General features: G+C 39.9%; 1 protein-coding gene across 3 annotated transcripts in view; it reads left to right on the forward strand.

The window, feature by feature from the left end:
- Window positions 1-15,254, forward strand: part of LOC128734505 (rho guanine nucleotide exchange factor 11) — a 168,753-nt gene that overhangs the window by 31,253 nt on the left and 122,246 nt on the right. For all 3 annotated transcript variants that reach the window (XM_053828741.1, XM_053828743.1, XM_053828742.1), the window contains one exon: window positions 15,052-15,229. In XM_053828741.1, coding sequence (XP_053684716.1) covers window positions 15,052-15,229 — 178 coding nt within the window. The remainder of the gene's footprint in view (window positions 1-15,051; window positions 15,230-15,254) is intronic.

Consider the following 15,254-nt stretch of genomic DNA (forward strand, 5'->3'; position numbering starts at 1 on the left):
CGAGCTACTGCTCTTGTTCATTGATATCAGTTATGCGTTACGCACACTCTAGCGCATGGTTCCGGGTAGATGGTTTCGCCCAGAGCGAATTCCAACTGTGCAGGGATATTTGTTTTGATAAATTGTCTACATGGCGCTAAGATATTTTTTCATTATCTATTTAACATGCTGGTTTTTAACCGATCTGCACCTGTAAGCAGGCCGGATCGTGGGAGTTAAATAAAATTATATACAGGAGTGTTTACTCAATTTCAAGAATAAATTTTACTGAGTTTTCTTATTGTGTGTCAAAATTGAGTTCAATAAACTATCCGAGCTGGATATAGGTCCTTGTCAATTGACGGTTATTAGATTCTTACTAGTTTTCGTATGGTCTAGGTGGCCTCAAGCGTTTTTGGTCGTGTATTAATCGTGATGCAGTTAATGAAAAACCAAATGTCGAAATAAACTAGAGGTATACCTCGATAGTACGTACATCTTTGCTTCGTTTAGCGTACGTATTACCGAAATGTACGTGTAAGGGGCGTCCCTTGGATCCTCATACAATGAAAATACAGAAAAAATAAGTGCTTTAATGTCTGCAAACTATAACACCTCCCAATTAGCTTCGAATCACAATACCGGTCTATCAAGCCAGTCGCCATATGTTCGAATCTTGGCTGGGTGGTGCTTCCAGAGTCAATGGAATCTTTGAATTTGCATTGGTCCCATAATTGCCATGTACAGCCGGCTACGAAGTCTACGAAGTATCTTTGCTAATAAAGGTGAAGTGATACTCCGGACCCTCGGGGATGAACTAATGACATTTAGACCAGAAGCCAGGCTGCGTTTGGCCAAGGATATTGCACCTTAATTCGCTCTCTGAAAATATATTAAAGACACTAACTACCAAAAATAATATAACACTTGAAAATAAGGTCGTGTGGTTCTATGGTTGCGTAAAACTACAGTTTTAAGATCAGAAACTGAAAACCACTCGTCCCCGCTCCTCCGACTCGTTCTCCTGGCTTTACTACTCAATTATACAAATTGGAATATTTCTAGGTATGGCCAGGTGGAGGCGCCAGGTAGGGTCTTGGGATGGCTAAAGCTATGTCGGGTGCTTCTTCCCAGTTGCCTTCCCCATTTTGTACCCCGATGAAGAGGGGTCAATCCTTAAAGACATTTAATTCCAATGCTTTGACAATTTACTGAAAAGTCAATGGTTCTCTGAAACTACTACTTATTCCAGAAGTTGATTAATATATGTATATGTAACATGTAATAACTTCATTTTACATAAATTGGATCATTTGCTGGAGGTTGTTTGGTCAAATATTCGACACTTTAGCTTAACGCTGAGTCGTTCCATTTTTGAAACAAGCTGCACTGTTTATAAACCCCTACTATGACTACTGGTCTCGAACGAATTGAAAGGATTCAGAAACGCTTTGTCAGGAAAATTTGCCATATGCTACCTTGGAGGAATCCCGAAAGACTACCATCTTACGAAAACGAAAGGTTAGTTAGTATGGCACACAAGATACTGGTAGTGATATACAGGCCTATCGTACTTACTTTACTCCCATATTACCCATTGCGTCCTCAATGACATCAACAGTTTTTACGTATAGGAACACACCGTACCAACTACGAGCTGCAGAACCAATGCGACATTTGGCAGCAGAATACAATCGTACTACATTTTGACTTTTTATACTTGACCAATTGGGACCGTTTCCCTTATTACACATATAATGGATATTATATGGATTTTAACATATAGGTATGAACTTTAATGTAATTTGTAATGTAATACGTAATTTGCTATTCTATCCTGTCTGTATTTATGGTTAAGTTAATGTTAAGTTTAGTCCATGTAATGAAAAACAACTGAAAAGATGCTGTATTTTTATGCCACTTTGAGGATGCGTGATTTGGGCAACTCAAAGTGGCTTTTCCCAACCAGCATTTCATTTAGACCAATGAGTCGGTTGAAATTTTTTTTTTACTTTCTCCTAAGTTTTTCTGTGTTGTGGCTTCAGCATGGCCCAATTGATTTCAAACCTGCGTAGTTCAGGGCAGTTTGGTTGATGCATATCCATGGGGAAAACGCACCGAACTAGCCTCATACCATTCTAATACGCTTTTAGAATAGTGACGTGAAGCAAAAATAGCAGAAAATACTGGTTTTTCATTGTGCAGCTTCAAAAACGGCAAAAGACGTTTTTGCAGACACTAAGTGTTGTAAATTTCACTATTGATGGTACCTTTTATGACGAAAATTTCACTTCGTTTATCTTTTATGTTGTAAAACTCTTGTCCTAGAATTTTTTTCCATGTCAACTTTGCGGTACGTTTCGAAATTACATAATAGCTGTATCTAGTGAACATCTCCGTATAGAGCTTTCTAGCACGGGTTTTGGCTCAGAACATCATAGAAAAAAAAATTCCTCCAAAAACCCCCACATACCAAATTTGGTTCCATGTGCTTGATTAGTTCTAGAGTTATGAGGAAATTTGTATTCCATTTGTATGGGAGCCTCCCTTCTTAAAAGGGGAAGGGGTCTCAGTACGTTATAGGAAAAATCCTGCCTTATGCAACCCCCTTATGCCAAATTTGGTTCCATTTGCTTGTTTAGTTCTAGAGTTTTGAGGAAATTTGTTTTTCATTTGTATAGGAGCCCCCCTCTTACACCCTCCAAATTGCTCTCTTACCCCCTCCATAAAGTTGCTGGTCATTTTATCTATCCAACGACATATAAATTGTTCAGTTTCGTTCAGTAGTTTAGTAGCTATTATTAGCATTTGAAATCTTTCATTCAAACGTTACACTTCTATTTTCGTTTTCACAAAGTGCTACCCAGTTCCAGTATAGTAAACAGTAGTTCTACGTCAAAATATAGCTTTTATACGAATACGCACTTGAGTCGCTGCGTCACAATACAATGAGAACCGGAGCCGGCCATTTAACATAAATTAATTTGGCATAATACTGCTTGGCTACGATACAGTTGATCGAGACAAGCTATGGCAGATAATGCACGAATACGGTTTTCCGGACAAACTGACGCGACTGATCAGAGCTACACTGGATCGAGTCATGTGTTTCGTACGCATCTCTGGGACGCTCTTGAGGGGGTGATCCGACGAGCGGGCATCGAAACGAGAGGTACGATTTTTACCAACAGTAGCCAACTTCTCTAGGCTTTGCAGTTGACTTGGATATCATTGCCAGGAACTTTGCGACGGCGGAGGCAATCTACGCCAGACTGAAAGCGGAGTCTAGGAGGGTTGGACTAAAAATAAATGCGCCAAAGACCAAATACATGAAAGGAAGAGGCTCAAAGGAAACAAACGCGTGCCTCCCACGGACGGTAACCGTTGACGGCGACGAACTAGAAGTGGTAGAGGAGTTCGAGATCTAGCGGCGCATCCAAGCGGGAAATCGGGCCTATTTTGCCCTTCGTAAAACGCTACGATCAGGAAGCATACGCTGCAGCACGAAGCTAACAATGTACAAAACCCTTATTAGACCGGTAGTTTTTTATGGACTTGAAGCCGTAACGCTGCTCATGGAGGACATACGCGCCCTTGCCCTGTTTGAGCGGAAAGTGCTGCAGACAATATTTGGCGGAGTACAAACTGAAAGCGGAGAGTGGCGGAGGCGTATGAATCACGAGCTGCAGGCACTGCTTGGGGAGACTCCTATCGTACATCTAGCGAAAGTTAGCAGGCTACGGTGGGCCGGACACGTCGTAAGGATGCCGGACAACAGTGCGACGAAAATAATCCTCTTCAACAACCCGACCGGCACCAGAAACAGGGGGGGGGGCAACGGGGATGATGGCTCGACCAGGTCGAAAGCGATTTGCGACTTTTGAGACGACTAGGAAATTGGAGACGAGTGCTTGAAACAGCACGAGCCACCCCGGCTCTATGCTGCTGAAGAAGAAAAAGATAATGCTGCTTGGCATTGCGTCGTTTGCCATAAAAACATCGGCATAAATATAAGGGACCAAAGCAAAGCAAAGCCTGGGTGTTACATTCCGTTATCGAAACTTTATCTTCTATTTTTATACGACAGACGTCGCAGCCAGCTGTTAGAGTACAGGGCAATTGCAGGGCCAGTTGCTACGATCCTATTGACTCCAACAGCCTCGCCCAGTCGAGATTCGAACATACGACGATTGGCTTATTAGGCCAGCATCGTACCTTAAGGCCAACTGGGAGGCCAAAATATAAGGGACCATTTGGCCGAAAAACATGGCATCACGACTTTTTGGTATAATTCCGTGAAAAAGGTTTTATGACTTTTCACAGACGATTCAGAGCAAGACGGATGCTATGTTTGTGTTTGTCCAAATTCCTCATCCACCCCTTCCTATTCCTCCTGTTTTCCTTCCCGTCCTCATCAGGTAAATGATGACACGGGCAAGATGGGCAAGGCACAAATCTTCCACATGATTGTGAGGAACGTGCTGCTCGAGCCAAAGATGCTGATACCTGATAAGACGGATGCAAGCCGCGAGGGTTGCCGGTCATTGCGGCGGCAGATCCCCCCCTCGCCCACAGAAATCACATCTGTTTAGGTTTATTCGCTTTCCAAGGTCTACCGACTTTTGTTAGTTTTGACCCTCACATTGACTCACCGACTTGGTACCGAATGGTCGAATAATAAATATCCGAAATCCAAATGGCCGAATTTCAGAAATCACCTATATTTAGGTACACGCATTTTATAAGGCTTACTGACTACTAGGGGTTATCCCTTAGTTGAGTTCGAGCGAGCGGTAGCGAGTAAGGACAGCATATAACCAACATTTCAGCAAGTCGAAGATCGCGAATATTTTCTATAACATTCGTTCATTCGTGATTCGGCCATGTGTGTTTCGGCAAATTGTGATTCGGCCATTTATGTTTCGGTCATTTTGATTCTGCCATTAAATACACACCATCTGTTACTCCGTCCAGTGTAGTTTCGGTCATTCGTGATACAGCCATTCGTATGTAATCTGGCGCATGCTATATGCAATGCAATGCAACGTCCGTTATGCCTACCATGCATTACGCCTTCCGCACGTCCATTCCCTGTCGTCCGTTCAGATTTACCACAAAAGCTCTAAGTGCTGATCGCACTGGTCTCGTATCCTATAAACAAAAAAAAATCGTCCATTATGCCTACCGTCCATTATGTCTAACGTATTTGTGCCTAACGTCCGTATGCCTAATGGGGTACACTCCTCCGGAACAACTGGACCGTTCTCCACAAGACTTGGCTGACGTGTTTCTTGACAAAAGGGAACCAACGTGGAGGGCTCCTTGAAAAAAGGAGCGCGATCTTTGACAAGGGGACCCAAATCGGGCAAAAAGGATTCGATCTTCTTGCATTACGAGAATTCCTGAAATGAAAACACAAGCGTTTGGAAGTACGAATGGGGGAGGGGCGACGGTAGGCCCTTGAAAAAGGAGGAGGTAGGAGTGATTGAGATAAGTGAATAAGGAGATTAGCGGTCATGATAAAGGGGTAGTAGTGATGAGATTAAAAAGTACAGGATGAGAGAGAAATTGCGAATTAGGATTACCGAAACCCAGGGGTTTTTTGGTTTATAGGTTCCTTTAGTCGTCTTCGCGTACTTTGTTACTAACATAATACATACCTTTCCGTAATGGACTATTGTTAATTATCGAACTCACGCTTTTCTTGATTGAACTGACATTACGTCTTGGTTAGCATGTGAAATTGGGTTATATTTTAAAACAAAAAATAAATGCCATATGAAATTTTACTTGATTCTGGGTAGTAACAAAATATCAAACAATGGTGGAGATGGAGATCAATCAAGTTCAAGTTGAAATCAGTTCGCGTAAAGAGTTTACGAGTGCATTCCCGAAAGTGAAGCTAATTAATAACACCGAGAGTGTCGCCACAGCATAACATGCATAGTTCATGCATAGTGTGCCAGTAGCCTACTTCTGAAACCATAACATCGCCGTCAATCTGTCTGTATTGCTTATCAGGAAATAATATTTGGTTGACCAACCCTTTTACGGTGCATTGTGCCTTTGTTGTTTGGCAAGCTATAAAAGTCAGAGCTAAACGATAAAACATCCCTAGTTAGTACTGCGAGCGACAAAATCTGAATGTGTCTGATGTTTAATCATTGGGCGCTTCGCACACAATGCCCCATTCTTTCCCTTCCCACCATTCATTCTGGTACGGTGGTCACGATGGCGCCAGGCGATAATGGGCCTCGATTTTCTCACCTGAACCGCACCGTCAATATTTACAGCGGGGACGTGGACGCGATTTCACGCAATTGCCTTGCCGTCCAAGCGTTCGCTAGTTAAAAGGAAATAAGGCAGCTTACATAACTTCAACGCAAACTATATCAACCGTCAGCTATCCATCCATCCATCCATCGTCCAATTAAATCATAATTATATCAGAGTCTCCGTATCTATCCGGCTTGGTTCGCGCAATGGTGGCGAAATTCAATGGGTCTATATATTGCCCACCGGAGGAAAAATAAACTCAACCTGACTGCACAGTCAATTTGCACCATTAGCTCGTAAAACGTTTTCTTTTAATTAGAATCTGAAAACACACCTCTTCGCCTTCAACGGCTATTGGTCGATAATAGTGAAATAGTAACATCGTTTACGCTCGAATGAACTGTATGATCTCTCCCCATCAGATGGGCGGCCCACATACACAAAGGTGTGCGCGCGTGTTTGTACTCGGGTCGGGCGCTCGGTTAGCACATCAACGGAGTACAAACAATATTCTCTTTCCGTTGCGGGTGGACAGGAGTATGCGGTGTTGCTTAATTTTGAGCATTAAGACCGGTGACCTTGCATCGTAGACTGCGTTTCTCCATTTCTCACTAGTTCAAAGTTAGGAGTTAGCGAAGTAAAAAAAAATCATCTAAATTTCTAGCATAATTTCAGTCCCCAACAGGTTCACAGTAAGCAAAAACAACGAGTTCAACAATTTCGAGCTCGTGAAAAGCTTTATTTTCGACAATTTTCTTTCCAGAGTAAGACATACCCTTTTCATTGAAAAACAATATTGGCTACATCGCGTTTCCCTTCTTGTCCGGTATCACGTAACATTAGCTTTGAGTACCACCGGGACTCTTTTCGTAATTTATCAAACATATGAAGATGTATTCTACTACTGCGGCATATGAAGTAAAACGACCCTTTGCTTAGCTCGTTTCGACATTTGGGTGTGTGCTTCCAAATAGACTTTGGTTTCTGCATCGATAAAAATCTGGTTGTTCTGGTTGCAGTGTTAGTTAGCAAATTAGGCTTTTATAAATTACTAGCTGACCCGACAAACTTTGTATTGCCACAAATTAAACTGTGTTGTATATAAATCATGAATCTCGGATGACCTTTGTCACAATCTCGAGTTTTGCCCCCCGCAGTGGTCGGCGCTTCCGATGGCAGGTCGCCGGCAACACTCGCGGTCTGTGGCCGTCTCGCGCTGAATTATCTAATGTTACTATTGATAGGTTTTGGTGATCTTGTTATTGATTAATGTTTTATGAAAGAGTCTAAAATTTCTCGAGTTTTAGTTTCTGTTTTATTTGTATGAGAGTCCTTCTCCTTATCCCCCTACCACAGGGGTGAGGGGTCTCAAACCATCATTGAAAAAATTCCTACCTCCGAAACCCCCCACATGCCAAATTTGGTTCCATTTGCTTGATTACTTCTCGAGTTATGAGGAAATTTGTATTTCATTTGTATGGGAGACCGCCCCCCCCCCCCTCCTAAAAAGGTAAGGGATCCTGTTTCATCATAGAAAAATTTCATGCCTCCAAAAACACCCACATGCCAAATATGGTTTCATTTGATTAATTAATTCTCCAGTTATGAGGAAATTTGTATTTCATTTGTATAGGAGCCCCTCCTCCTAAAGTGGGGAGGGGTCTCAATTCACCATAAAAAAAAATCTTGTTTCCAAAAACACCCCCATGTAAAATTTTGTTCCATTTGCTTGATTAATTCTCGAGTTATGCAGAAATTTGTGTTTCATTTGTATGAGAGCCCCCCCTCTTAGTGGGAGGAGGGGTCTCTAACCATCATAAGAACCTTCCCTGGTCCCAAAAACCCCTATATGCAAATTTTCACGCCGATCGGTTCAATAGTTTTCGATTCTATAAGGAACATAGAGCAGACAGAAATCCATTTTCATAGGCATAGATTTGTATGGGAGCGTCCTCTCTTAGTGGCGGAGGGGTCTTTTGCCATCGAGAGAACCTTCCATAGCCCCAAAAACACCTACATGCAAATTTTCACGCCAATCGGTTCAGCAGTTTTCGATTCTAAAAGGAACATAGGGACAGACAGACAGAAATCCATTTTTATAGGTATAGATTAAAACAGGCCAAAAGCACTAGATTTAAAAATTGTTTATGTCATCTCACATCTATCACTTGTTTATATAAATTAGTTTAGTAAAAGGTATTTAATTCAGAAGAACATAATATACGATTATTTTTTTGCAAAATTACATAAGTAGGTACAGATTTCTTCTTCATGAGTATGTACATACCGCCGCTTAAATAAAAATAAATGATGCAATTTACGCTGTTATCGCATCTTTTCGCTTCGCATTCGTCCGAAACACAATATGTGTATTTCTCCGGAAAGGTTTCAAGCAGGTCAAACAAATTTATATCATTTTTATTACCGTACACCCCCTCGGGATTCACGTATGATGTAGCTAAATAAAAACAGAGCAGCGGCGCGGCAGCACAAGACGGAGACATTAAACCCCGGGTCCATTCGTCCGCAGTAGCACCGGACGGTTCCACTGACGGAGAACGCCGGACATGTGGGAGTGGGAGTGTGTTAGTTATCGGGGAAGATGATGGCGACCAGCAGAACGACGTTCGCCAATTTATCCTTCCAAAATCCGACTTGAAGCATATGGTAATACTGAAAATAACCCTTCTTGGTTGCGTGTCAACTTTTTCGGTAGAAGTCTCTTCTCGTTCACCTCGTTTATTCGGTTTTTCCTTTTGATTGTGGAGAAAAGGATTTGCTGCAGCAAACCAGAGCAGCACGTGTTTCGAATAAATTTTCTAGGACAGGTCAGATTAGATTTGGCGTATCTAAATAACGAACGAGAATTCTTTGCTTAGTTACAAGTAGGTAAAGCATCTTGTTATAACCTGCTATTATAATTAACCGACAAGGGTGTAGATCTGCGCTCAGCTTTTGTCCAATGAACCGAAATAATATTTTCAAACGCTAATTTCCTTACCAATTATCGAATGTGGGACTAAATCATTCCGTGTGCGAAGATTTACTGCCGCTCGCAAATAGCTCATTAAAATCGATGTTGAAAGTTTTTCGCACCGCTATGAAACAAAACGGCAACCGATTTTGGCAATGCACTTGCACTACTCAGCGGGAGGTCGGTTACATGTACAGTAAACGCTGAACAAGGTCAACAAGAGTCGAAACAGTGCTAATCCCTGGCCGTGGAAATTCGCTCGCGCTCGGCCAACTGATGGCGGGGCTGAAAATTGATTACTGGCCTGTGCGCTTTCCCGGACTGCATATAGGATAGGAGGATATAGTAGCATTACTCTCTCTGCGCTGGTTGAAAATTATTCGTTAGATTTTTTCACGGTTTCCTAATTCAATTGCATCATGGCCAATTTTATCATAATTTTGACATTATAATAAATTGATTCGGATACGGTAACTATAGTTTCTTCGAGCAGTTACGAAGTTCCTGCTGGTACTTACGCACGAGTGAGAGCTAAGTTTATGGATATTTAATCACAAACATTCAAATATTTTGTGCGTGATTTGTTGTTTCGTTGATTTGTTCGTGATATATTTCAGAATTTGAAAGACTGTGAAATATTACATAGTTTTTCAAAAATAATATTTAGAAATGCGAGTATGTTCAAAAGCAATATCTTAAAAACATTATATAATTTGTGTTCGACGTGCCCGGGTAAAATCTGTTGTAGAGTAACAAACTTTCTGCATTACAATGCCACAATCTACTTGACAAAAGAAATATTTGTATATGTTCTACCCTGAAAATGAAGGAATATCTACCGAAACGTGGACTATAAACGAAAAATAAATATTTTCGCACGTAACCTGTAATCAAAAGCCAACTAAAAATCAGAGGGATTGTGTACAAGACACGACCGTATGCAGGACGCAGGACTACCTAAGTCTCTTTACAGTGATAGTAGCATGTATCCACGCATGCAATAATACGATTCTTCATGTCCAAAATGCTACATGCAGAATTTGTTGAGACTAACTGCAGGTTGAGAAATCCCTTCTGCCTTGTCTTGTCCATCATTTTCGAAAGAAAGTAATCTAAATGTAAAGCTTGACTATTGTAACTATGTAAAGAATTGCAGGCAACTAACTGACGCAAAGCAGTAAATGAAACATTCAATACTATTCCCCGACAAGAGAGTCGCCGATTTTCCTCGCTTTGAGAATTACTGCGTCACGTCACATGCACAAATATTCATTCAGCCCTGTTTCCGAGTAAGACAACAGCTCCGAACAAATTCTTGCAGTATATGGATGCAATCTGGCAAAAGGAAAGGGGATGAAGTCTCACTTTCAGGACATCAAATTGGACTAGATTTAACGTTTAAACGATAACACCGATTGAAGAAGAGGGGTGGTTTGGCACTCTGGCAAACTTCCCAAGCGCAGATCATATCAAATTGGACTAGGTTTAATCGCGTTTGTAAGCAATTTTGTTGGGACGAGGAGACTTTGTCACTCTTTCTGGCGTACTTCCCAAGCACAGATATCAAATTGGTCTTGGATCAATCGTCGCAAAGAATCTTCGACCAGTTGGGAAGGGGAGATGTTACTTTTCTTTCTAAAAATACGTTGCAACCAATCACGAAGCGAGGATTGTCAGTTGGACAATGCTTCGTTATTTTCTTTTTCCTTCAATAGTGCGTACTTTGAAATCATAGGATTCTATATTGGGGTCGATGCGTAGAAGGTTTTCCTATCGACTATTAGCGCTCAAAACCTATCATTTCCCTGACGCTCGCATTTTTTGGAATGACACCCTATCCCAAACCTTGCCGTAAGACGTAGTCCTACGTCAAAAATAATTATCTGAAGGGGCGCCAACTAAGACAAAGACTAATTTCTCATTTTCGTTTACCATATCTAATGCTCCACTCAGTTAGGCCATTGAAAATTATTTTTAAGGTTTTTGTCAGCCTTTTACTGTTAAATAAGGATTTTGAAGAATAAGGAACTGATATTTGAAAACATAGTCAACTTAATTTTATAGATGTTCCTGAGAAATTAAAAAAAAACAGTTGCAGTAAAAAGGCTAGATCACACCGCAAGGTGGATTAATTCAAGTTTTTAAACATCCCTAACGAAAACGAAGAAAACGAGTAAAGGATGAGAGTAAACTGGAAAGGAAAAGAGAAAAACGAGAGCAGAAAAAAGAGGAAAACGGAAGAGGAAAATAAACAAAATAAAGCGCAAGACAAAAGCAATAAAACGAAAAAGAAAAACAGAACGTAACGGAAAAAAGGAAAAGCAGGATATAATGACAAGAATAACAGAACGTAAATAAAAAACGAGATAGAAAAGGAGTTAAAAAAACTACAAAAGACAAAAACTAGGACCAAAAAAAGAAAAGAGTCGAAACGGGCCCGAAAACGAGGAAAACGGAATAAAAAGACGAAGGAAGGAAGAAAAAGACAAAAAACGAAACCGTGCGTTACAAATTGACTAAATGTTATTAAACTACGATTGCAACCTTTTTATGTTTACAAAATCTGCCAAGAGCTATCCGTGCGGCGCAAGTAAGTTTTTGGGGACCACGGGAAGACGTAGTCCTAGGGCAATAAAAATATTATTGTTCGAAACCGCAAACTTTTTTTTCACGAACACACTTAAGGCAATATGTTTTCGTCATTTAAAATGTATACGAAAACAGACTGATATCTAAGCATATGTTTGGAAGTAAATTATTTTGTGTTGCGGATACTTTTGTTGTCAAAATCGAACCATGCCAAATTCGAAATTCCACTGTACTCAGAAAAAACACTAAAACGGGACAAGAAAAGCAACAGAGAAAGTGTTTCTCTCGCGAGTAGAAAAAAAGAAAAACGATAGAAACCAAGAGAGAGAGAGAGAGAGAGAGAGAGAGAGAGATAGAGAGAGAGAGATAGAGAGAGAGAGAGCGGGAGGGGGGGGGGTTCAAACGGAATATAAAAGGAGAAAACTTTGTCAGAAAAAGAAGAAAAGAAAATCAGGAAAAGTGGAAACGGATAAAAAGAGACCTGAAACAGATAAAAACCGAGAAAAAAGAGGAAACCCGAAGGGACAATGAGAAAAGCCACGACAAGATTACAGAAAGGGAGAAAAAACTGGACAAAAGTGAGAAACGAAACTAGAAAAGAGAAGAAGCGGAACAGATGGCGAAACGTGTGACGAAAAATATCAATTCAAATCTCAAATAACACTGATTTCAATTCTAATTTCAAGTACAATTTGACTTCCAATTTCAAGTTTTATTTCTAATGAAACACCAACAATTCCAATTGTAATGTCAATTTCAAATCCAATTTCCATCAAATTTCAACTCCAATTTCGTGTCAAATGCATTTCCAATTTCAAATAAAATTTCAAATAGGGTTTATTTCTTATTCCCGTCGTAGTAAGTAAAACCATTCTAATTTTCATCATTTGTTGGATGGATTTAATGAATACTCCAAAAGTTCTTGTGCTGATTTGACTAAAACACACTTACCTTCCGATCCGTGAACTTTGAAATCACTGAAAAGCGATTGTTAAAGCATATAATTTATTATTTCTTAAATTCGTCGTACCGTTTTTAAATCCGTCCATCAAAATTTTTCATCGTCCGAACTAAAAATCACAGCAATGATTACGAAGCTAACGCGCATGTATTTGTGTAGGACGGCATGACAAATGTTATTCTGCAAAATTTCTACAGGTCAGGCAAGGTTATAACGACAGTTTATAGAATAAGTATAAGTTTATAGAATAACGACAATGCCTTGCGTGAGTTATTTTCATTTATGAATGACGGAAATTAAAACGATTAGTCGACATTTTCTTCTTCGTCGCACGAAAAAACGTAGGAAATTTGGCTGTGTAAAAAGTATTTAAATAGATCTCAGCTCACTTTGATTGATCGCGTATGATAGACAACAAACTAAAATATTAGGGAATAATCAGTTTTACATTGTGTGTCATAAAAATGCTGATATTTTTAATAATATGTGTTGGATAGGACGGGAATGGGCAATTACGACGAAGCAGCATACCGTAAAAGGTTCTGTTTTTTGTCTGACGTCATGGCTAATTCCAAGTGATACTTCGTGTTCAAATTACTCTAAAGCAAAGTCCAATTTGAAATCCAATTTTGAGTCCAATTTCCAGTTCACTATGAAGTAAAGCTTCAAGCCCAAATTAGTCCAAATTCATGTCTAATTTCATGTCCTACATAAAGTAAGATTTTGAATTCAAAACTTTTAATTTTAAATCCAATTGTATCCGAAAGTCCGAAGTGTGCAACCTAATCGGGCGGTATTTTTTTTGTGATAAGTAGTAAATGCACCCGCCATTTTTCCAGGCTAAAACATGCTTCTGAAAGGATGAGAGCCCAACTTTTGCTTACGTCTAGGCACGCTAGTGAGTAAATGCTCACGAATTATGTTTTATATTAATTATAACGTCACATGTTGTACATTAATAGTACTTTGATTTTGTCACTGTATTTTTGGATGACATAGCAGGAACATTGTTTATGGTTGGTTTTTTCAATGCTTTAATGTTGCTGTATATTGAACATAAGCTATTTCAATTCTATCACTATTGAATTGTTTCGTGGTCCGACGTTTCGTTTTAAAACTATAATAAGCAAAAATGTAAAAATTATGTAACATGATTTTCTCCGGAACCGCAAAACCGATTCCAGCGATCTTAGTGCTAAATGATCGCTATCGTTAAGTTTTCTAGGAAGTTTTATTGAAAACAAAGAAATAGTTTGAAAAAGCTTAAAAACGTATTTTGACTAGGTAATAAAATTATTACATGTTTCTCAGAGGTGACAAAATCGATTTATGCGCTATTAGTCTCATCCGAAAGGTAATATAGTCTCCGAGATAATTTATCCAGCTTCAATTATTTTAACATCAAATGGGAGGTTTTGACACAGCGAATATATTTGCGAAATTTCATTAGAATTGGTTTAACTGGTCAATCATATAGAATTGCATTACAGGAAATTATGCATAGTTTAATAAGACCAAAACCCTATAAACTAGACCTTTTATGCTATACAAATCTAATTCTATACCATTTCCAGCTATGGAAATACCCAAGCATCCATTTTTGGCTTCACAGAAATAAAAAAACACCTTTTCATTTGTCACATGTATACAAATATATAATTACCGTTCGATTTGCTTACATTTGAACATACAGACACTACATTTGCTCCTACACTCATATCAACACGCTAAACATTCACACCTTCTGTCAGAGCTAATATTGCAAACCTCTTAATTACTCATTTCATCTTAATTGTGATGCTATCTTGAAGTATTCATTGCACTTTAGTGATAGATTTCTCACCGATTGGCCGATCTTCTCTTCTGCTGGGTAAGGTGAAACGAATAAAAATCGACAGCCTTGATATCAACAAGTGACTTTGAGCTGATGACATCAGCTTTTTATCGTTCATCAAATCGTGCCCAAATAGCCTACATACATCGTCACCAAGCTATTTGTTAGATCATCTTCGCTTAACTCTGACCTGTGTATAAACAAAAGTATAACTTATTTATTTTCCATCCGTGTGTATCGATTTTGCGCTACAACAGACGGCTATAGTTTCAGTTTGGTTGATTGTGTGTTTTTTTCTCCTTTTTCATTTTTCCGTTCATTTCTTCTTGGCTTGTGCATGATTTGCCTGTTCTGCGCCTGCAATCGATGCTGCTGCTGATGATGATGATGATGATGATGCTTGATGCCGCTCCTCTCGATGTTCGGCGAACCGGTCAGGTCACCGTTGCATCACAGTCGTACCTCATCCAGTAGCAATCTCAATGGTAACGCCGCCACACACCGCCAGAGACCGCAAACGTTGACACCGACTCGCGACTCACCGAAGAACGTTCCGGTACCGATGCTCACGCTGGTGCTGACTGTCAACAAGGATGCCAGCGGTTATGGCATGAAGGTGAGTTGTTTGTTTTGTACTGACA

Source organism: Sabethes cyaneus, chromosome 2 (genome assembly GCF_943734655.1).
Source record: "Sabethes cyaneus chromosome 2, idSabCyanKW18_F2, whole genome shotgun sequence".
Lineage (NCBI taxonomy): Eukaryota > Metazoa > Arthropoda > Insecta > Diptera > Culicidae > Sabethes > Sabethes cyaneus.